General features: G+C 46.0%; 1 protein-coding gene across 2 annotated transcripts in view; it reads left to right on the top strand.

Annotated features, from left to right (window-relative positions):
* LOC115650617 (acyl-CoA 6-desaturase-like) overlaps positions 1 to 12,516 on the top strand; it is a 41,208-nt gene extending 28,692 nt beyond the window's left edge. For both annotated transcript variants that reach the window (XM_030560832.1, XM_030560831.1), the window contains 4 exons: positions 1,356 to 1,452; positions 3,603 to 3,682; positions 4,935 to 5,060; positions 7,408 to 12,516. In XM_030560832.1, coding sequence (XP_030416692.1) covers positions 1,356 to 1,452; positions 3,603 to 3,682; positions 4,935 to 5,060; positions 7,408 to 7,459 — 355 coding nt within the window. In that variant the 3' untranslated portion in view covers positions 7,460 to 12,516. The remainder of the gene's footprint in view (positions 1 to 1,355; positions 1,453 to 3,602; positions 3,683 to 4,934; positions 5,061 to 7,407) is intronic.
* The last annotated feature ends 11,185 nt before the right edge of the window (positions 12,517 to 23,701 follow it).

Here is a 23,701-nt window from a genome sequence, read left to right as displayed (position 1 = left end):
TTTTTAAGGCCCTGGCTGGGATGATTTAGTTTGTGTTGGTCCTGCTTCGAGCAGGGAGTTGGACTAGATGACCTCCTGAGGTCTCTTCCAACCCTAATCTTCTGTGATTCTATGATTCTATGGTTGGTGACCACTGGTCTATTCTATTCTTGATCCCTTTGCTAAAACTGTCAGCCAGAACCTAACAATGGTTGGGGAGGAGGGTGTTGTGAGGAGAACACGAGTCCACTAGGAAATTGAACAGATCAGAAAAGTTAATTCTGAGTGAGTGTTTCTTGGTCAGTTCTTATTTTATCCATACTGTTGGTCCATCCCTGTGTATCACAAACTAAGGGTTTCAGAGTGGCAGCTGTGTTAGTCTGTATCAGCAAAAAGAATGAGGAGTACTTGTGGCAACTTAGAGACCTACAAATTTATTTAGGCATAAGCTTTCGTGGGCTAAACCCCACTTCATCAGGTGCATGCAGTGGAAAATACAGTAGGAAGATATATATACTCAGAGAACATGAAAAAATGGGTGTTGCCATACCAGCTTTAACGAGACTAACCAATTAATGCAGAACTGGAATTAATTTGCAAATTAGACTCCATGATATTAGGCTTGAATAAAGACTGGGAGTGGATGGGTCATTACACAAAGTAAAAACTTTCCCCTTGCTAATTTTTCCCCTACTGTTCCTCATACTTTCTTGTCAACTGTTTGAAATGGGCCATCCTGATTATCACTACAAAAGTTTGTTTTCTCCTGCTGATAATAGCCCACTTTAATTGATTAGTCTCCTCAGAGTTAGTATGGCAACACCCATTTTTTCATGTTCTCTGCGTATATATATCTTCCTACTATATTTTCCACTGCATGCATCTGATGATGTGGGTTTTAGCCCATGAAAGCTTATGTCCAAATAAATGTGTTAGTCTCTAAGGTGCTACAAGTACTCCACAAAGTAAGGGATTAATCAAAGCTTGTAAAGGCAAAGTAGTGTGAAAGAGCAATCCCCCAGTGAGAATGAGAGATCAAGAGAGATAGCCACTAAGGTTAATACAGAAAGGTATCCTAATAATCATGTTAACACCTAGACCTAAAATGGACCCCCAATGGAGAAAGAAAAACCTACTGCAGAGCTGATTCCTTCCATTGTCCAGATTCAGAAAGCTTCCTGCTCCCTCATCTTGGGAAATACTCCCCTAGTATCCTATGCCCCCTCTGTGTACAACATGGCTGCTGCCTGTACACCCCTCTCCCCACTCCCTTTGCTATCACTGTTGGCCTTACCTGCACTACCCTGTATCAGGATGGCAAACTGCACAGATTATATCCTGATCTGCACTGTGAATGGTTATGCTTCCTTTTGAAGGTTTCTGGAGAGTCACTGGTTTGTGTGGGTCACACAGATGAACCATATTCCAATGGATATTGACTGTGAGAAGCACAGAGACTGGCTCAGCGCTCAGGTAATGCCTGGGATATTAATGTCCCATAATAGGTTAGAAATTCACTTGCCCTTCAGAGAACAGCTGGATTATCATTGACTACCTGGCCCCAATGTTTAGTTTGAGCCCAGTTTAGCAGTTTTACAACATAATAGCCTGGTGTATCTGTCTAGGACCCTTCCCTCCCACCTACCCATGCTCACACACACACACACTCTGCTATAGGGAGTAAGGCTGACTATGAGGAGGTGGAAATCCAAATCTGTGTGCTGAATCTGACCCCTAAATTGATACATTTTGACAGGCTAATTAAAGCGTTCCTCATTCAGGTCTGGAGAAGTGCAAGGTTCAAGGGGCTTCACAATAACCCTCCTTCATAAGTGTGTTGGCACCTAGGTGTGTAAATCAGAAGTAACTCCATGGAAGTTAATGGGCCAGATCCTCAGGTGTAAATCAGTTTCACTTCTTTGACTTCAGTGGAGATATACAAGACCAGCTGAAGATCTGGCCCAATGTCTAACTTTTACTGTTCAGGAATAGCGAATTCTGAACACATCATGTGAAAAGCAGTTGTAGCAGCTGCAATGTCTCAAAATGCCTTCCACAGACTCACCAAACATATACAACCGGAGGAGGAGATACCATGTCTCTTACCTGCAGTGTTCTAAGACTAATTCAGCTCTCACTTGGGCTGCGTTTCCTCTCCATTATACTGGTGTAAATCAGAAATAGTTCCAATAACATCAGTAGAAAGCAGGTGTAGCTGAGTTGAGTAGGAGGTGGATTCTCCTACATCAAGTTATAGTATCTACTATCTACTGAGGCCCTCAAGGGATAGCTTTCAAAGTCTGGCAGTCACCATCTCTCTCAGGTCCAGATCCAGTAAACACTTAAGTATTTGCTTAACTTTAAGCATGTAAATAGTCCCACTGTAGTCCACTACTCATGTGTATGAAGTGAAGCACATGCTTACCTGTTTTGTTGGATTTGGAGAAAGAGCAAATCTGACACTGATGTGGTTTTAAGCTGAGTTCTTTGGAAACACCTGTTGCTCATGCAGTCACCATGCAGAATTCACTGCACCAGCTTAGCAAGGAAAAGAATGTAAGAGAATTTTAAGAAAGACTATGTAATTGTATGCTCCTGAATCCCAATGGTAGCTATGCCAGCTAAGCAATGTCCCAGCCTGTTAAAACCTCATGCTTCAAGGTTCAGCTGATGACCAGTGTGCAACTGGGAAGGTAATCTTCCTGTTCCTTCCCTTCCATCCCCCACCTTACACAAAGTCATAGTATTACACAGCTGACTGGATGTACAATGGCCTCTTGTTTTGCCTGGATCTGATGCACTGGGTATAGGCTGTGTTGAAGGCAGGATACCAACTAGATAAAGGTGATGCAGTATGGCAACTCCTATGCTGCCTCACACATGCAGTTCTCTTTCTGAAACTTGAGAGAATCCCTGATCAAGCCTCGCTGGTGACAGATACTTGGGTTTGATGCCTTCCAGTCTTCTCTCCTTCCTAGGCTAGTGGAGCCACGCAAGAGGATGTGGTTATTCCTTAAGGAGTAGGGGAGTTGGTCACTCTTCTTTTGGTGCCTCCAGCCCTCTCTGTCAATCTCCCTCTGGCTCAGAAGGGATGGACGTCTCAGGAGCAACTTGCTATTGGAGATAGGGAGGTACTATTATGAAGAATAGAGAGGGATATAAACGAGTGGAAATACCCTGATATCAGCCCTGTTATCATGAAAGATCACAGGACAACCTGTAATGTGATGTGCTGCACACCTTGGAGCTAGGAGCCATTTCCAAGATAGGCTGAGACTATGAACACCCTAGTAGTTTAATTGGCCTGGCACCATTAGCCTCTTTGCCAGTTACCAAAGTGGTCTTCCTGGTCTCAAGCCCTAGAGTGCATCAGAGGAATATACAGTAGGTCAGCAGCAGCCATATGGGATTGGTCTAGAGGAGTATAGGGAATACAGCCTGTGCAGGAGAAGCTGCATGAGAGAATATTTCATCCAACAGCTTGGTAGTGCAGTAAGATGCACATGCCTGTCTGGTTTGAAGTACCTCCTCTGACTTCTGCAGCATGCAAGAAGAAGAGCCTGCACCAATTGGTTCTAAGCCCAGGCTTCATTAAAATTCACTTTGGCATCTTGTCTTTGCAGCTGGCAGCTACCTGTAATATTGAGCAGTCCTTTTTCAATGACTGGTTCACCGGGCACCTGAACTTCCAAATCGAGCACCAGTGAGTATGGGCCCAAGGGGATGGTAAGAAATCTTATGGACACAACCAAGTCACCACCCTGGCCAGCCAAGGCAGGGCTTGAGGAAGGGGTGCAAGCATTATGGGGCAGCAGTAAGCAGTGAAGGAAAAGGGACCTCAGGAACATCATGCATGAAATTAGAAGAAACAACTGCAGTCATCCTCTCATTTCACCACTAAACACAAATATCTTTCACCTGTTGCCACCAGCAAATTCCCCTTTCACCCTCACAATCTTAATTTAGAGTCTAATTCAGGACTCATTGATTAAAATGACCATTAAATCAGGTCCTTGAGTTCATTTGGTTTGGAGTGTGTCTACTTACTTCAGTAATTCCCTCTGCCTCTTCCCAGCATCTGATTTATGTAGCTTTAGCGCAACTGCATGGGACTATTTGCAGTTCTAGGTACCCTAGTTCAGGAAAGATGTCAAAAGATAAGATCAATTATGCAAAATGCTGTCCATGACAATACAAAAATTAGAGGAGAGATCATATGGAGTAAGACTGAAGGACCCGGACATTGACTTAGGGAATGAAAGAGAACCCAACAGAGCAGCAGAGGATAATGAGACCACAGATTCTTTATCTGTTTGTCTAGTCTATGAACTTCCAGACAATTTAGCTTGTCAATAGACAATTAGTTGTTTTCCAAAGGGAATGCAACTCAAGTTGCAGTAGGGGAGGTCTAGGTTGAATGTTAGGAAACATGATTTTACTAGGAGGATGGTGAAGCACTGGAATGGGTTCCTTAGGGAGATGGTGGAATCTCCATACTTAGAGGTTTTTAAGGTCCGGCTTGACAAAGCCCTGGCTGGGATAATTTAGTTGGGGATTGGTCCTGCTTTGAGCAGGGGGTTGGACTAGATGACCTCCTGAGATCACGTCCAACCCTAATATTCTATGACAGCAATCTCAGTAGATCAAGTGAGGTTTCCTCACTCCTTATTTTTCTAGCACTCCCTGTTTTCTAACCTGATCTTTCATTCTTTCTAAGTACTTTTTTGTTTTGGGGCATGACAGCAGGAATGGGAATCAGTACATTCAATTTTCAAGAGCATTTCTTTAAAGGGAGTACTTCAAAGCTTGGATTTCTCCCTCTTGCACTGTTCTGTCTGCCTGTTTTGCTTGGAGAAAAGGAGGCAGTAAATAGCCCTAAGAGGAAGCAGAAAGAAGTGTCTGTTCCCAGGGGTCTGTTAGGTTTTTCTCAGGCTCTCTCTACTTCTTTATTCAAGCCTGTTTCCCATGATGCCACGACACAATTACTGGAAGATTGCCCCACTGGTGAAGTCATTGTGCACCAAGTATGGCGTCCACTACGAAGAGAAATCTCTCGGCAAGGCATTCAGAGACATTGTTGGGTAAGAGGCCTTCAGTACTACTCATGGGTGTATGAAGCCTGTAGTGCCAATGCCAGCCTTCCAGTAATCTCTTGTCTATTTTAATATATAAAGCTCTGTTTCATAGGTACCTGTGCCTAGAGCAGTGGCATCAGAGCTGTAAAATGTTTGGTGTAGGAGTGATAATGTTTTTGCACCAAACTAAAAAGCATCTGGATTTTTACTGTGGAAATGACATGATTGACTTCAGCGGAGTAACAGCCATTTCTGAGCCAGATCCCCAGTTGACGTAATGTCAGAGAGAAGAAAAGGACAAAGCTATCTCAAAAACAGCAAGTTCCAGCTCTCTAACCCACGGACTCCTTCTATCCTGGCCCTCAAACAAGGAGAAATCAGGAGTGTCTTGCTCGGTGATTACCAAGTCACCGCTGAATTCCCCCAAGAGATGTTCACCCCTTTTTAGCATCTTTCGTACCATGCTATTCAGGTGGCTGGCCCTTTAAATCAAGTAGCTACAGGCCTAAAGTAGCCATTTTTCACCTGACTATTGCAGACAGCACCTTCCTATTGCTCAGCTGATATTCCCAAAGAAATGGCACATCCTCAGAATGGGGGAAATAGGTGGACATTAAGACAAAAGGCCCAGATCTTGAGCCACACTGAGTCCTGTTTGTGCCCCTCCAGCAGCAGAGAGGGCACTTCAAAGCACACATATGCTCACGATTTATGTGCTAAAGAAGCAGTTGAGGATTTCTCCACCATTTCAGAAACCTCAGCTGGCAAAGAGTTAGCATCACTGGTTCTGTACCACCTACTCCAATGGGAGCCTGTTGGGGGCGGGAGGGGATGTGGAAACAGCATGCTGCCATAACAGCCTCTAAAGAACCAATCTAAGCTGTCACAGGTTAGTGCAATCTTTAAAAGGATGGAAAAGTGGCAGTAAACCACCTTTGCTCTTCCTCCCTCCCCGCCCCCCTTGCCCTCAGATGCATCAAGTACTGCTCTGATGCACAGGGGGATTCTGCCAGATGTTTCTCAGGTCAGTGGCCACATGGCTATAACATACAAATTCTCTGAAACCATGAAACATGGGTGTTGTCTGAATTGTAACTAGAAGGAGTTCCTGCTGTAGAACATATTGAGCTACTTTCTGACACTTTGTATTGTCAAAGTTAGACTCAGGACTCACAGTTTGTCAGACCACTCTGTTTTATTAGCACAGTGCTCTGCTAATAACACTCAGCTAATGTGAGCACCATGCAAGACACAAACTATCTTATTTATACAGATAAAAGGGCGAATACTTAAGATAACAAAGGAAGCAGAATCTGATAAGTTTACCTGGGCTAGGCATGCATATCTTATTTCCTTACTAACTATTACCCATCCTCTGTTAATGTTTTGCCATTAACACTCTTGTTTATGCCTAATGTTTCTTTTCCTGGCATCTGTATTTTAACATTTCTTATTTCTGCTTAAAGGTACATACACATTTTTTTAATCCATTCTTATTTTTACAATATAATTCATTCTACTTTCACAGTATGAAGTCCTCCTACTACAGAGGGCAGGGTACATAACACTCTGTGGAAACCTCTGCACGCTCAGAGAGAGACAGATTCAGGTAGCTTCACTCCCTGCTGAAGTCAGTGCGCCCACCTGTGGAGTGAGGGACTGCGATTCAGTGTCAGTAAGAGTATCACAATCTGGCCCATAGTGTCAGCCCAGCCAAATGCGGCAGCAGCAACCTCCTGTATACAGTGAGAAAGTGTGTGTGGCCCTTGTTTGGGAGAGTAAGAACCAACAGTCCTCTCTGTGGAATTCCCCCACATTCACACAGCATCACTTCCAGGCCATACATGGCATCTCGAGCCACCTCATCTCATTGAGAGGAATATTTGATCCATAATAGCCCAAATCTGTTACTTTATCCATGTCTGATTGTCTTCAGAGAGCTGCTGTGGAAGGGAATTCTGTATGGGGGTGATGCAGAGGAAAGAGGGGAATTCTTGCGTGTATGCAGCTTGTTCTGCAAGGTTAGGCAGGGATAGTTCCAATGTGTGGAGTTACAATTTGTTTTCTTTTGGGTCAGCTGCTCAATGGGTGTAAATCAGTGTAATGCCCGTGAAGTCTGTGGAGTTAATCTGATGGACGCTACCTGAGGATTGTGCCCATTGTGTTTTAAGTCAAGTTGTGTATGGAGCAAGATAGGCACTTCGTCTCACTTTATAGACCCAACGTTTGGGAAGGACTATTGACCTCCTGAGGAATGATGGTTGTATTCAGAGGCAGGCAGCTCCTTGCAGAATCTCTGTTCAGGTAGGCCTGTGAATCCTGCTTCACTAATGCCTCTCTTCTCTTTCCACAGGTCCCTAAAGAAATCTGGAGCTCTCTGGTTGGATGCCTACCTCCATAAATGAAACTGCATCATAGTAGGGAGGTTCAAGTGATAGGGGAAGGACTGTGTGTTTTTGGGTTTTTTTGTTTTTTATTGTCAGATTTTCAGCCTATATCTGTGTGCACAGTTGGAGGGGAGTTTCCTGTCTTGTGAAATGCTATGGGGGGGTAGGGTGGGGGGAGGTTTAAGACACCTTTTTAAACCAGAGGGATTTTAAATGTGTTTGGAAGTCTTCAGAAAATGAGGTAAAAGATCCATTTCATACCACCCGACTGGAAATTGACCAAGCTGAGTGGGGTTTTCTGTTTTGGAGGTGGAGGCTGAGAGAGTGGGGTGGATAACCAGAAGAGCAATTTCTTCCCTCCCCTCCCTCTTCCTGAGCCATTCACTCCAGCCTTAGCCTCAACCCCCCACCCACACAGGCACTTGATTCATAAACATGATCAGGCCAGCATCAGAGAGCTTCTGCATCTGTTCCAATATTTTACAATCCCAGAAACCCCAATCAGCTTACACCCTTTCCCCCTTTCTGATGCTGGTGCAGAGAAGCAACAGCCCAGGATTGGATTGTGGTTAAAAACAAAAACCCCAAAAGCCTGTTTGATCACCCACAGAATGGTGAAGTCTCTTGGCTGCGCTGCCTGCTGCATCCTCCCTGGAGAACTGGGAGGCACAGCTGTGAGCAGCAGGTGCTGCATTATTAGTCTGTCTGCCTCACTCAGAGCCCTGCTGTGGCTTTGTCTCTCTGTGAGCACAGTGCTGTTTTAGTAAAGGCCACGGCACCAGTCCTAAGCTGAACTCCCGCATTAGCTTCCTTGGGACTCTATACAGGCGAAAGTATCCAACTGCATGGGCCTCAGGGCTGGATCAGGCTCCGTGTGTGTTTTTACTGCTCACCTCTGTTTTCAGGGGTCTGCAACTCAGCCATGGGCTGAAACAGCGAGAGGGATTTCACAATCACTTAGTCAGGTTTTCTTTCCATGTGGCCCATTAACACTGCTGAGATGTCTGCTAACTAATGATAATATGGATGCGCATAACAAATTGACCTGCCCATTGTAGATGCTTTATTGTGCTCCTCTATAGTTCATAAACTGCCTTGGGTGGGAAGGGTTGCAGCTACTTAACACAAATACAGCAGAGAACCAAGCTACCCTGGTTTTACACTTGGTGTGAAACTTTCCATAGAGCACTGAGAAATGTCTTAAATTGTCTAGACCTATTTTCTGTCTGATACACAGTTACTCAAGAACCATTAATGGCTCTAATGGAGGGTAGTACGACGCAGGGCCCCATCCAAAGCCAACTGGTAGCAATAGAAAGTCTTCCATAGACCACAGTTGGCTTTACATTAGGCCCGGAGACTTTAATTTAATACAGTTGAAAGCAAGACAGATGTGACATTCCAGTAACATTAAGGACCAAGGTTTCTGAAAAAGGCCTCTAAACTTCTGCCCATCCCTCATTGCTTGTTGAAATCCACATTTCCTTGTGCAAAATAGGTATTTTGTCATGTAGTTACCTAACATCAAGTTTACAAGCACATCATTAGGTCCCAATCCCACAACTGAATCTTCGCAAGCAGATCCTATCACCCAGATGATGCTCCACTAAAATCAACAGAGCTCTGCCTGCCTGGAGGCAGCTTCAGGACTGGGGCTTGACACTTGAGAAAGTTTAACCCACTTTAGAAACTATCTCCCTGAAGATCAGATTTTACTGCACTAAAGCCATGAAATTCATAGCAGACATTGTAATTTAACCAATCCACTGATGCCTGAAGTTGTAGGGGACTCTAAATATTTGGGTGATTTTATACACCCTGTTGATTGAAATACTTAAATATCACCACAGGTGGTTAAAATGAAGCTTTGTTGTCCTGGTGGTGTTTCAGTTTCAACCAGACCTTGAACACCTTTTATATTGCAGTCCCTAGGGTTCCAATCTCCAACTGCATAATTAATAGTATCCTTCTGTATTTTGTAATCTTTTTGAACAAGTTAGTAATGAGTTAGCATGGGATTGTGGAAAACACCATTGAAACTGCCTTAATCTCAGTCTCTTTTTGATTCAATGAATGTATCTCCCTTTCTCTGCTCCAGGAGAGATGAGCACAAACATACTGCTGCACTTGCTTTGCAGTCTTCTAAACAGGCAGCTCGCTTTTCGAGAAGGTTCAGGTTCTTTGCTCCTCCAGTTCTTGTTTCCGAAACAAACTCTGAGTTTGGCTACTGCTTCTTCTGGGCTCTGGCCCTTTGCTCTTAGCTGTCTGTCTTGTTGGAATGTTGTCCATTTGCATGGTAAACGTCCAGAGGAATCTCAGGAGAGTGGTGACCCAACAGACCCATCCCAAACCAGTAGCCTTATTCTAATCACATGCTTTTGTAGTTGTCATTGATCAGCTTACTGGAGGGACTTGTTTTTTATAAAAATAATAATGCAATTCCAGTAGGACACTCTGTATTGCCAATGCCTGGGAGATGGCAGCTATCACTGCTGACAGCTGTAGAACCTCAGAACATTCTAGAAGAGCAGTGGGGCTGGGCACCATGCAGAAGGAAGGGCCAGTCCTTAAACAGAACAATTGTTTCATTGGTACTGAGCAACAACAAACAAAATCCTAAAGGGAAAAAGGAGGGACAGGCAAGTGCCTGATATTGGCTCTTCCCTCTCACCCAGGCGAGCTGGGTGCTTTAGATCAAACTACAGAAACATTCTTGTTCATGGAAAACTGAGTCCCTAAGACCTGCAAGATAAAAATGATGCCATTTTATAGTTGGGAGAGATCTGAGTGTCGTATTGTTATGTCTACTGGAAGAGGAAAGTCCTCTCTGTACAGAGGATCAAGTCACTGACTCCACCATAACTTGCAAGTGTGTTTATCTTACATTATGTACTAATATAACCTATGCCTGCTGAGTGTGGTGCTCTGTCCCCCTCTAGTGGCAGCTAGACCACCTAGAGATTAATGAGTCTGCTACAGCATTGGCTAAGAGGCATGTGGCTTTTAGCTCATGCAATAGAGGTTCATGCATTTCATTCCAGAGGTCCCAAGTTCAGTGCTGACCACTGGGGTCTGTTAGTGTCACACTACCATGCAAACCAAATTCTCTTATGAAAACTGTACGTGTTGGGAACAATGTCAGCTATATCTGTCAATTTTGCCTCTGGGGCCAGCCCCACTTAATCACCTTCCCAAATGAGCAGTGTTCTCAAAACGTCCCTCTTTCGCTGGAACTGAGGCCTCTTTTCTCTCCCACCCTCTAACTCCAGACAGTCTTTTATTTAGACAAAGGTGTGTCCAGATGCAACAACTCTACAGAGTTACAAGGTCTCCATGCATATATGGGAGTGAGTCAGGCTGAGCCCTGGTGTAAAGGGATGAAGCATGCTCACTGTATTCAGAGAAGTGAAAAACTTTCATGATGAAATTTAAAATTCTAGTCAACTAGCCTAAAAGGTGCAGAGCAGTTTGCAACCCGGGGCAGCAGAGAGAGATCCTGGCTTTATTGAAGGCTTTGGAATGAAAGCCAAGAACCACTGAAGTGGCCTTTCATGGCTTTGGTCCCAAACCAGCCTAAACTCAACAATTGTAGCTGAATTTGACTTTGTGTTTGTAGGTCTGAACTTGACACTCAAAGTGAAATTCAGGGGTGCAAACATGGAAACTTAAAACCTAGTTTGCCTAAATCCCCAGAGAACAGCAATCAACAAGTTCCTCTCCCAGAGCGAGCAGGGGAAAATCTATAATGTTTTCTCTCTTTTGATTATTGCTTTTGAATGAGATACAAGCACACAACAAACTCTAGGACATGCAGGGAGCCTGTTGGGGCTTTCAGGAAACAAGCCTGAGCCATGCCATGGGTGACTTGGCCTTTGGCAGCATGCAGGCCATTTCTAGAGGCTGTGGGTTGGACATAAGCAGCTTGTTTCAGACAGGACAATTGAATGGGTAGACCTGGAGCAACAATCTTTGCTTCCCTCCAGTTAGCAAGGAGCAGGGTGGAAGGTTCCTTGGCAGTTGGAGAGAGAAGGAGTTACCTGCTGAAAGTGGGGCAGGAGCCCTGGGTAGGGAGATGGGGAGTACAGGTGGGAAGGGGGAGGTCATAGGGAGATGGGGGATGTGTGAGGGGAACAGAGTCAGGGATGTGAGCATGAGGCAGAAAAGAAATCAGCAGGGGAAAGAGGACGAGGAGAGAAAGGAAACCCAGATACTGTCCCACATTCTCTCTCATGTAATTGTTACCTGACCAGATAATGACTTCAAGGCTGGATTGTGGCTAGCCTTGCATGGGTGCATGAGAAGGGAGGACACCAGCTCAAGGAGCGCTTCCTTTCACAAGGAAGGCGAAGGCTCACTCTCAATCCTTGATCTCCCTGAGTAAAGACTGGGTGCACCTAATGCAAGCAGCAATACTAGACCACTCAAAGAGTTGGGTTTTGGACCCATCCTACTCCCACCTAGATAGTAGAACAGGGCCACTGTGGGGGAGGGGGAAGAAAACACACACTGCACCCTTTAAAGGGGTATTTCAGTTCTCTCTGAAGTGTGCACTTCCCTAGTACTCTGGGAGACATGCTGGGTGAGCCAGCTAGGAAATCTCCTAAAAGCTGTGGGGTAGATACTCAGCAGGCGTAAATCTGTGCCACTCCATTGCTGTCAATAGATCTGTGCCAGTTTCCACCAGCTGAGGATCTGGCCCTTCAAGTAAATCCTAACAGTATTTAGTCAGTTGTAGTGAGGGGTAAAAAAGGATCAGAGAACCTACTGCTGAAGATTCATGTACCATGGATAACACTGTCCACACAGATCAATAGAGGTCTGTGTCAAAATGCCTCCTTTCTGTAACAAGCTGCTATACATCAGCCATGGCCTCTTCCAACAGCTACTTTTCTAAAAGCCACCCTAACAGAGCCCTAAAATATAGTGTGTGTCTAGAGGTAGTTAAAAAAAAAAAAAGCATCAATTCAAAAATCATCATAGAAAAGCTCCTGATTGTATCATTCTCCGATAAATATTTCAGTAAATCAAAGGAACTATTTTTTCTAGTGTATCTACTTCTCAATAAATTCATAACTGTTGACTATAAAACCGTTTAACGTGGTTTATTCAAAGTCATTACTGTCCATAGTGAAACCTGTTGATGTATATGCTTCTCGGGCAGCTGCAGATGTACAAAAACACTGAAGGCATGCAACAAGGAAGAGCCATCTAACCTAATTAGGGCATTTTTAGGAAACCCATTGTTGTATTACCTGAACACCAGGGCAGCACACCATTCCTTATGTCTGGAGTTGTGTCAAGGATGTGTGTTTAAATCCAGTACTAGCTGGGTTTGAGGTGGGATTTAAGGCTTGTTCACCCGGGGGGTAATGCGCACTATGGGATGTGATTTCTAAAGCACTGTGTTGCATTTTAATTGATCTGTATATACCCTGCTGGTGCACATTAAAGTTTCCCCGTGCACTTTGACATAATGCTCTTTCAGTATGACTTGTGTAAACTTATGTGATTTAAGGCTGAATCTGGTACATGGTTCAGGAACCGTTTTGTTAGTGCTGTTCTTTTTGACTGCTTCCAATTCCAAATCAGAGATGAAGCAGCTTTTTCCTGTTTTGAATCCCCAAACCAGACCCCCAAGCCATAAGAACAGCTGAGGTCCAGACCTGCCTGGGCCTCAGAGGGATTAGGATTTAAAGTTCCAGTTGTGGCTGCCTGCTTATTACAAATTACCACTTTCTAACTAGCCATATTTAGCAGACATGACTTCTGTGAATGTCTCTGGGGAACCCTCTGTGTTCTATGATAGCCCCAGCCTCTCGCTTTGTGGGGATGAGTTGGTGCGGTGATTATCTGAGCCATTGAAAATAGACATCTCAGCATGCCTTTGTATTAGAGGGTATAAACCTTGAAGATCAGGAGGGTTCCTTAATCTGTGAATGAACTTGGAGCCACAAAATAGTCTTATGTTTCTAATACAGAAGAAACTATGACAGTCCCTGTTGACAGCTGTGACGAAGTGAGGGATTTTCTTGGGGTTTTCTGTGTTTTCCAGTGGTTTGCATGCACAGGGGGTAGGACTCAGTGTCCCCAGGTGTTATTGGTTTAACGAGGTGAGGGGAGAGGGAGTTTGTTGTTACAGAGGACCGGAGAGGGAACTCAGGACCCCAGCCAATGGCCTGGAGGGTGGAGACACTGGTGACCTGGTGACCCGGAGACCCGGCTCAGGAGACACAGCCGGTTCTGGCCAGTGGGAGGACAATGGGCTGTGAAGAGAGGACCCCGGTGACCTGACCATCCAGTTCCAGCCAGAGGGGCCAGAGGAGGGCTGAGAGGAGAGGAGACCCCAGGCCACCCTGTTTACGACCCTGTTTACCTGGAGAGAAGACAATGAACAGAGGTGGGGCTTGGGTCCCGGGATATCGGAGGCCCAGCTGGGAAGCAGAGGGGGCTCTGGGCTGGAGAGGGGGAGCAGGCAGAGCCCACCTGGCTGCAGAGGGACTGGGGTATGCTGTGCTGAGGGAGGCTAGCCCTGAGGCCCTGAGAGTTTCCTGTGCTGTGTTCAACTCTCAATAAACCCTCCTGTTTTAGGCTGGCTGAGAGTCACTCCGGTCTAGAGAACAGGGTTGCATCAACCCCCTCGGGGGTGAGGAGGCCTGGGGGATCCAGAGCGTGTGGACTCCCTGAGGGAGCCCATGGCGAGAGACAGATATGCTAAGGCTCAGAGAGGTGCAGCTCCAGGAGGTGGATGGGCCTGACCCCGAGAGAAGGTGGACCCACAAGAAAGGCAGTCTCACTGAAAGGGGCAGCCCCCACGGACCGCATGGGGCCACGAGTGGGCATGATCTGTGAGTCCATGACAACAGCCACTCCAGCCTTGTAACGGTCCCTTCTTCTTGTGACTTGGCCCTTCTTTCAGGGCCAGGACTCAAATATCTCTTCCCTGAACTCCTCCTATAAATCTCATACCAAAAGTATAAACTTAAACCAATGTCTGCCCTCCTCAGGCTTGACCTTTCATATCTCTGTTCCTCTTGCTCTGTTCCTCCACTGAGCATGTTGCAAGGCTTTCCTCCAGGAAGCCCGGCCCCTGCCCTTTTATCAACACCAGACCCTGTTCAATCCCAAGTGGCTGTTCCATGTCTCTTCTGGCCTCCTGTTAGATTTTGCTACAAAGGAGAGGATCCCAGGGTCAACTCTCCCACTAGGAAAAAAATTCTGTCTGTGTCAAAAGCTTGATCCTGCACTACTTAAGTCAATGGGACTTTTGCCACTCACTTCAATCAGGGCAGGATCAAGCTTGTAGACAGCAGCATGATGTGGTGATTGAGGCCTTGGCTACACTGGAGAGTTGCAGCGCTGTAAAACCACCACCAGAGCTGCAACTTCCTCACCGTCCACACTTGCAAGGCACGTACAGCGCTGCATCTCCCTGATTGCAGCGCTGGCTGTACTCCTGCTCTGCCTCAGGTATAAGGATTGCAGCGCTGGTGATGCAGCACTGCTCTGCCAGTGTGGCCACCAAAAGTGCTGTAATTGGCCTCCGAGGTATTCGGAGGTATCCCATAATGCCTGTTCAGCCACTCTGCTCATCAGTTCGCACTCTACTGCCCTGGCCTCAGGTGACCCGCCCTTTAAATGCCCCGGGAATTTTAAAAATCCCCTTCCTGTTTGCTCAGCCAGGTGTGGAGTGCAATCAGTCAGTGAATCTTTCCAGGTGACCATGCCTCCACACGCCAAACGAGTCCCAGCATGGAGCAATGGTGAGTTGATGGACCTCATCAGTGTTTGGGGGGAGGAAGCTGTGCAGTCACAGCTGCGCTCCAGCCATAGGAATTACGATACCTATGGGTAGATCTCAAGGGCCATGCTGGAAAGGGGCCATGACCGGGACGCGGTGCAGTGCAGGGTTAAAGTAAAGGAGCTGCGGAGTGCCTATTGCAAAGCCCGCGAGGGAAACTGCCACCCAGGTGCTGCCCCCATGACCTGCCATTTTTACACGCAGCTGGACGCGATACTTGGGGATGACCCCACTGCCAATCCGAGGACAACGATGGACACTTCAGGGGGGGGGAGGGGGGGTTAGAGGAGGAAGAAGGGGAGGAGGGGGGGAGGAAACTGAGAATGAGGGTACTGGGGTGGGGAAAGACACCCCGGAGTCCCAGGAGGCATGCAGCCAGGAGCTCTTCTCAAGCCAGGAGGAAGGTAGCCAGCCGCAGCAGCTGGAACTAGTTGGTGAAGGACAAGCGGAGGAGCAGGTTCCCGGTAAGCAGCTTTTATTTTCAGGATGCAAATGTTTCGGGAGAGGAGGGGGGGTTTGGGCTGCATGCATGCATGCCTAGATGTGGAATAGCCCATTGATATGGTCTATCACGTTGCGGTAATCAGCCTCGGTAATCTCTTCAAAAGTTTCTTCCAGAACGTGGGCAATGCGCTTGCCTAAGTTTATAGGGAGAGCCACTGTGGTCCTTGCCCCAGTCAGGCTAACACGTCCGCGCCACTGTGCCGCAAGGGGTGAGGGGACCATTGCTGCACACAGGCAAGCTGCATAGGGGCCAGGGCGGAATCTGCATTGCTGTAGAAGGCCCTCATGCTCTTCCCAGGTGACCCGCAGCAGCGAGATATCTTCCAGGATTAACTCCTGTGGAAAATGTTGGGAGAGTGTTCAGTGTAGGTGCCCCCTGCAGCATTTTGCTTTCCCCAACACACAGAAATCCTGCACATCCCTGAAGCAATCATTCCCCCTTCCCAGGTGACCCGCAGCAGCGAAATAGCTTCCAGGATTAACTCCTGTGGAAAATGTTGGGAGAGTGTTCAGTGTAGGTGCCCCCTGCAGCATTTTGCTTTCCCCAACACACAGAAAACCCTGCACATCCCTGAAGCAATCATTCCCCCTTACTCATCATTTCCTGCCTCCTGTGGGTTAGGTGCGCTCTGTTTGGTATGGGAAAAGTATGCTAAAGTGAAGACTATAAACTCCTTCAATGTGTGGCAATAACTGTCTGGGTGAGATTATAAACAATGCAGCCTGTATCCTGTTTTAACTGTTGCCATTTTTGTCTTTCAAACAGTGTCCTTGACTACTGGACTACCTGTATCATCCACTGGGCAGAGGCTACAAAACCTCAGGAAGAAGCTGCGAAAAAGCAAAGAAGACATGCTTAAAGCAGTTTTGGATCACTCTGCCAGAGAGAGTAAAAAACTGCAGGACTGGAGACAAAGGGAAAGCAAGCTCCGCCAGAGAAACGCAGCAGCTAAGAAGAAAAGCACAAAGCAGCTGATAAGCATCCTGGCACGCCAAACGGACTGTATCCAGTCACTCGTAGCCATGCAGGCAGAGCACTACCGTGCCGGCCCCGCTCCCCGTCCCAAAGCTCTTTCCCTTGTGCCTCCAAACCCCTTTCCCCAGCATCCAGGTTCTTACCACCACCAGCTGCCCCCAACACCTGTATGTTCACCAACCAGCCCTGAGAACTACGACCCTTACCTTCTGCACTCAACCCCCATCACCATGCAGTTTTTTCATTCTGAAGTGCAGCAGTCATTGCACAGCACTCCAGACAGGACATATTCAAACCTGTGACTGTACAGTTCACCACCCCACCCCCCTGCCCTTTTAGGTTCCCAAAATGTTGTGTATCTGTCAAGGAAGTTATTTTCTTATCAACAAATGAATTCTTGTCTTTGAAAACAGTCTTTATTATCGCAGAAAGTGAAAGATACCATAGCCCAGGAAAGAGACATGCACTGCAAATCATTTTAGGAAAAACAGATTCCTACTATTGTAACCACTGCACTTCACTCCCGTGCAAGGCACCAAACATTACTATTGGTTTTCAGCTTCAAATTCCTCGCTCAAGGCATCCCTAATCCTTGTAGCTCTGTGCTGGGCCTCTCTAGTAGCCCTGCTCTCTGGCTGTGCAAATTCAGCCTCCAGACGTTGAACCTTGGAGGTCCATTCCTGACCAAATGTTTCACCCTTCCCTTCACAAATATTATGGAGGGTACAGCACGCGGATATAACCGCAGGGATGCTGCTTTCCCCCAAATCTAGCTTCCCATACAGAGATCTCCAGTGCCCTTTTAAACGGCCAAAAGCACACTCCACAGTCATTCAGCCTGTAGTTGAAGCGGTCCTTGCTCCTGTCAAGCTTCCCTGTATACAGTTTCATGAGCCAAGGCATTAATGGGTAAGCGGGGTCTCCAAGGATCACAATGGGCATTTCGACATCCCCTACTGTGATCTTCCATCTGGGAAAAAAGTCCCAGCCTGCATCTTCCTGAACAGGCCACTGTTCTGAAAGATGCATGCATCATGCACCTTTCCAGGCCATCCTGTGTTAACGTCAATGAAACGCTCACTGTGATCCACAAGCACCTGGAGAACCATAGAGAAATACCTCTTCCGATTAATGTACTCGGATGCCAGGTGGGGTGGTGCCAGAATAGGCATATGCGTCCCATCTATCGCGCCTCCACAGTTAGGGAAACCCATTTGTGCAAAGCCATCCACAATGTCCTGCACGTTCCCCAGAGTCACGGTTCTTCTTAGCAGGATGCGATTAATGGCCCTGCAAACTTGCATCAACACGATTCCAATGGTCGACTTTCCCTCTCCAAACTGGTTTGCGACCGATCAGTAGCTGTCTGGAATTGCCAGCTTCCAGATTGCAATAGCCACCCGCTTCTCCACCAGCAGGTCAGCTCTCAATCTCATGTCCTGGCGCCACCAGGTGGGGCAAGCTCCTCACACAGTCCCATGAAAGCAGCTTTTCTCATCCGAAAGTTCTGCAGCCACTGCTCGTCATCCCAGACTTCCATGACGATGTGATCCCACCACTCAGTGCTTGTTTCCCGAGCCCAAAAGCGGCGTTCCACGGTGCTGAGCATTTCCGTGAATGCCACAAGCAATTTAGTGTCACACGCGTCAGGTGACTCGATATCATCATCAGACTCCTCACTGTCACTTTGGAGCTGAAGGAATAGCTCAACTGCCAAACGTGATGTGCTGGTGACACTCATCAGCAAAGTCCTCAGCAGCTCGGGCTCCATTTCCCACAGAAATCGCACTGCACAGAAACCGTTGGGAGACTCACAATGGCGCCAAACATGGACGGAAAAACTGTGACTGCTGGGATGTGAAGCGATGCACCACGGGGTGTTGCGACAGGAAGCGGAATGACCCGCACCCTTTCATCCCCTTCCCACAACCCACGGTGCCAAAATGGGACGAGGTGCTCTGTGGGATAGCTGCCCACAATGCACCACTCCCAACAGCACTGCAAATGCTGCAAATGTGGCCACACTGCAGCGCTGGTAGCTGTCAGTGTGGCCACACTGCAGCGCTCTCCCTACACAGCTGTATGAAGACAGCTGTAACTCCCAGAGCTGTACAGCTGTAAGCGTAGCCATGGCCTCAGAGCTCTCACCATGGAACCTCAGGAAGTCTTCCTGCAGTCTCGTTTTGGAAAGCAGCTCCACTATGTTTGCGCTTCTTTTGGGTGGGGGGAGGTGGTCCCTACATGTAAACTTCCTGAAGGCAGCCCAATCTGAGGCTAAACGCAGGGTTATGAGCTCAATCCTTGAGAGGGCCATTTAGGGAACTGGGGGGAAAAAAATCTATCTGGGGATTAGTCTGGCTTTGAGCAGGCAGTTGGACTAGATGACCTCCTGAGGTCACTTCTAACCCTGATATTCTATGATAACCTTTCCAGCCATATCTCACATGAGCCATCTTGCATAGAGTACATCTCAGTTATGTCATAATATAAGCATATTTTCATATGGAATGTCACAGTAACCAGATCACTGCACTCTTGTCAGGACTTCATGATTCCTGTCCTCCTTTCATGACTGTCCCACATAAAGCAGTGATCATCCCATATGAAGCATGCCATGCGCATTATCATTTATTAGCCTATGATTTTCTGTCTTTATCACAGCCATAGGCACAAAGCAATTACACCTATGTTCATGGTTCTAGTTGCAAAGGGTGCTATCTAGCTTTTGAGCCTAACCCAAAGCCCAGTGAAATTAGTGGGAATCTTTTCTTTGATTTCAGTGGGTATTGGAACAGGCCCTTTGTCTCGACACAGATCATGTAGTTGCCTTTCCATCAGGACTCAGGCTAGAGGCTTCAGTAATCCTGTCACCCTGCTGTATCAAACAGTGTCCACACACCAAATAAATATATTTATCTCCAGTGGAAGAACTCATCCATGACTTCACTATCTGCGAATAATCAAGGATGCAAGCTTATAATCAGCAAGTATTTGCTCATCCATTTGTAATCACAAATGAACAGGAACTGCAGTCAATTTATTTTTAAACTTGAGAAAATTCTTGGGTTGGTTTGTGTTTTTTTAACTGAATTCACCTAATTCTTCCCAGTCCAGTCCTGTTATAGACACATTAAGGAGGATTTATTTTTTTAAATGGAGAGGATTCAGAAGAGCTACAAGAATAATTGAAAGTCTGGAAAATATGACCTACAATGAGAGAATCACTCTTTTTAGGTTATCACAGAGAAGGTTAAGAGGAGACTTGACCATGGTCTATACTTATGCACACAGCGAGAAAATATATGAGAGCAGATGTCTCTTTATTCTAGCAGGCAAAGACATAATGAGATGCAGTGACTGCAAGCTGACTCTAGAAAAATTCCAACAAGAAATAAAATGCACGTTTTGAAAAGTGAGAGCAATCAACCATTGCCAAGGGATGTCTTTAAATCAAGAATAGATGTCTTTAAAGGATATGACAACATAGTTCAACCACAAATTACTGGGCTTGCTGCATGAATTACTGTGTGAGTATCTATGGCCTCGGTTATGCAAGAGGCCAGGCTGGATTATCCTAACATTCCTTTTTGGCCTTAAAATCTATGAACCTGTGAACATACCTGTTACCCGGTCCACCAAACCAAACCAGAAATGGTAACTGGGGCATGATAGCATCACTCGAGATGCATGTTCAGACATAATCAAAGATATACATGAATTTTCAATTGGTCATAAATGGGTACTGAAATTGATTGAGGCAGACATGTAGGCAAAGGCATTTTAAAAATGGAACTCTAAAGTTAATTCTAAAATACATGATCTGATTTTCCAAAGTGCTGAGCACCCAGACACTCCCATTGATCTCAATGCCTGCGCTTCTCTCTCTTGATCTCTGCTGAAGCAATTCACTTGACATCTGACGACAGACTCCCTGAATTTGGAAGGTGAAAGTTCAAATTCTGTAGGCACCAATGAACTTTCAATCCAGTAGAGAGCATCCACATGGGAAAAAAACCTGAGAATTTAGCCCATGCCTCTTCCTTGATTCATTCTTTGATGCAGTCTCTCATCAAGGTTTGCAACACTGAGACCACATCCATGGGGAGCTCAGAAAAAGTTCATGTGTCTGGTGAAACTACAAAACAGGCAGAAGTACACTAGATGACATTTGTGTATCAGCAGGAGTATTCTCCTCAATAACCACCTCCTTCCCCCTCCTGCTTGACTCATTCAGAAATTTCGCAGTCAGAGCCGTGCAAAATTCAGCATTCAAGTCTTAACCCTTCGCAGAGTAGTGACCACCAGGTCCATGTACATATTCCCAGATGAAGGTTCACGCGTTCCCACATCTTTGGAGGTTTATCGGAACAGGTTGGACAAACATCTGGCAGGAATGGTTCATTCTTGGTCCAGCCTCAAATGACTTCTCAAGATCCCTCCCAGCCCTACTTCTCAATGATTCTATGGATCTGAATGTTTGCTATCAGGTTAGACCAGCACCCCCAAACAAAGCTAGTCTGACACAAGTAGATGCTTTGTAGACATCCTTGCACTCCAATCCCTTGCTCTCATTCATATCTCTCAGTCCTGTTGAAGCTTATAGGCAACCCTCAGTTTTCCAACACAAATAAATATCTAATTCAGTGTGAATGGGGAAAAACACTCTCCTGTATATATTATGATGGGACTATGATGCAACCATTCAATGTTATGTTGCAGTAGAGCCACAGAATAGTCTTGATACAACATTGTTTAGTTTGTGGCGCAGTGTCCCAACCTCATGATTTTCTTTCTCCCCACCCTTCCCCCCACCCATATGGCCTGAAGAGAGTAGAACTATGGTCTTGTAGGTAAGGCACTGGTCTGGGGCCATAGGAGATGTGGAGTCAATTCCTGGCTGTGCTACAGCCTCCCCCAGTGACCTTGAGCAAGTCACTTAATCTCTGTGTGCCTTTATTCCCAATCTTCTGCTTCTATGCTGTATCCTTTCCTTCCACTTTACCTTGTTTATTTAGACTGTAAGCTCTTTGTGGGAGAGTCTGACTCAGTCTATGTGTAGGGTGCCTAGCGCAATGAGGCCCCAGTTTCAGTTGGCACCCCAACACTAAGGCAATAGAAATAAAGAATAACAAGCCCAGACTCTTTCCTGTTGTTCTTTGTTTGCCGGGGAGGAAGACATGGTGTCAGAACAATATTTTGAAATTTTGAGTTTGGTTAACATGTCTGTTTGCACTGGGGAGTATTCACAAAGCAAAAGCAGGGAATGTTGCATAGTTCTCCTGGTGACATCTGTGAGTGAATCGCATAGGGAGAAGGAGGATGTTTATTAAGGACAAAGCTCCTCAAGGTGGTTTTGTCCACAGGGGTCTTGGTAACCAGCTATCGTAGGAAGTGAATAGACAAAAACATCAGGACAATTTTGTGGGGTTTGAGACAAATATTTTGTAAATGTCACCTGACTGTGGCAAGGACTAAATTCCTTTGTCCAAACTGGGTATGCAAAATATGTTGCTGTGACTATGTGAGGCCAATTCCATTCTCAGTCAGTTACATGTAGGTGGGCAAAATCTCCTGCACATCCAACAGAGTGTAAAGATAAGTGGGGGGATGAGGGGTGAGGATGGTGCCAGCTATTTAAGTGAGGTTGTGGATTTTGAACAGTTAAGGTCAGATTCTTCTCTCAATTTACACCAGTGTCCATCTGGAGTAACCCCATTGACACCAATGAAATGACTCCAGATGTATGCTGGTGTAAATGAAAGTAAAATCTGGCCTTATGGGTGTAACTTTCACTCCAAAATGTCATCAGTGGACTTAGGGTCTAAATTCCTTAAAAACACTTAAGTGCACAAGCCTGTGTGTGTAAAATAAGCCTGTGCAAACAGGAAGCCTAGTGCTAAGTGTTTGCACACTGATGCCCCCAAGCGCACAACTGGCCCGTGTAGAAAATCAGACTGTGACGTTTTTGATATAAACTGGGACCATATAGAACATGGATTGCAACCAAGGTCCTGTAATGGCACCAAATCCTATGTAAAGGGGATCATACAAGGTATCTAAGACCAAGTTATGAGTTACTGGTTATGATTATGCTGTCTGTATGTCTGTATCATTTTGTAGTTGAAGTTATAAGTATTGGCTCTATACTGTCTATATTTCAAACTTGTGCCATGTTACTGGGAAAGATCCCAGATAAGTGGGTGTTAGCTCTGCTTAGCCTGCTTGATGGCAAATTAAGGACCATCAGCTACACAATTAACCCATTGAGAGGAGGCAGATACGCCTTGTGACTCAGCAGGGTGTGCAGAAACTGGCCCATGTGACTGCAAACTCCATTTTGCTGTAATTTTCCACAGTAAGAACAAAGAAGTGTTCTTACACCTGGAAGTGCCTATATAAGGCTGATGCCTCATCTTCATCTTGTCTTCAATCCTGCTTCTTACCTCTGGAGGGACTTTGCTACAAACTGAAGCTCTACACAAAGGATGATGACCCATCCCAGCTGGGGATGTTCTCCAGAGACTTGATTTGAACCTGCAGTGTACTCCATCACTGCTACAAGCCTGAACTAAGAACTTTGCCATTACTGTATATAATTGATTCCATTTAACCAACTCTAGCTCTCATCTCTATCTTTTTCCTTTTATGAATAAACCTTTAGATTTTAGATTCTAAAGGACTGGCAACAGCGTGATTTGTGGGTAAGATCTGATGTGTATATTGACCTGGGTCTGGGGCTTGGTCCTTTGGGATCGAGAGAACCTTTTTCTTTTACTGGGGTGTTGGTTTTCATAACCATTCATCCCCAGGACGGGTGGCACTGGTGGTGAACTGGGAGACTGGAGTGTCTAAGGAAATTGCTTGTGTGACTTGTGGTTAGCCAGTGGGGTGAAACCAAAGTCCTTTTTGTCTGGCTAGTTTGGTTGGCCTTAGAGGTGGAAAAACCCCAGCCTTGTGCTGTGACTGACCTGTTTGAGCAATT

Source organism: Gopherus evgoodei, chromosome 4 (genome assembly GCF_007399415.2).
Source record: "Gopherus evgoodei ecotype Sinaloan lineage chromosome 4, rGopEvg1_v1.p, whole genome shotgun sequence".
Taxonomy (NCBI): domain Eukaryota; kingdom Metazoa; phylum Chordata; order Testudines; family Testudinidae; genus Gopherus; species Gopherus evgoodei.
This window is presented reverse-complemented; position numbering and strand designations above follow the sequence as displayed.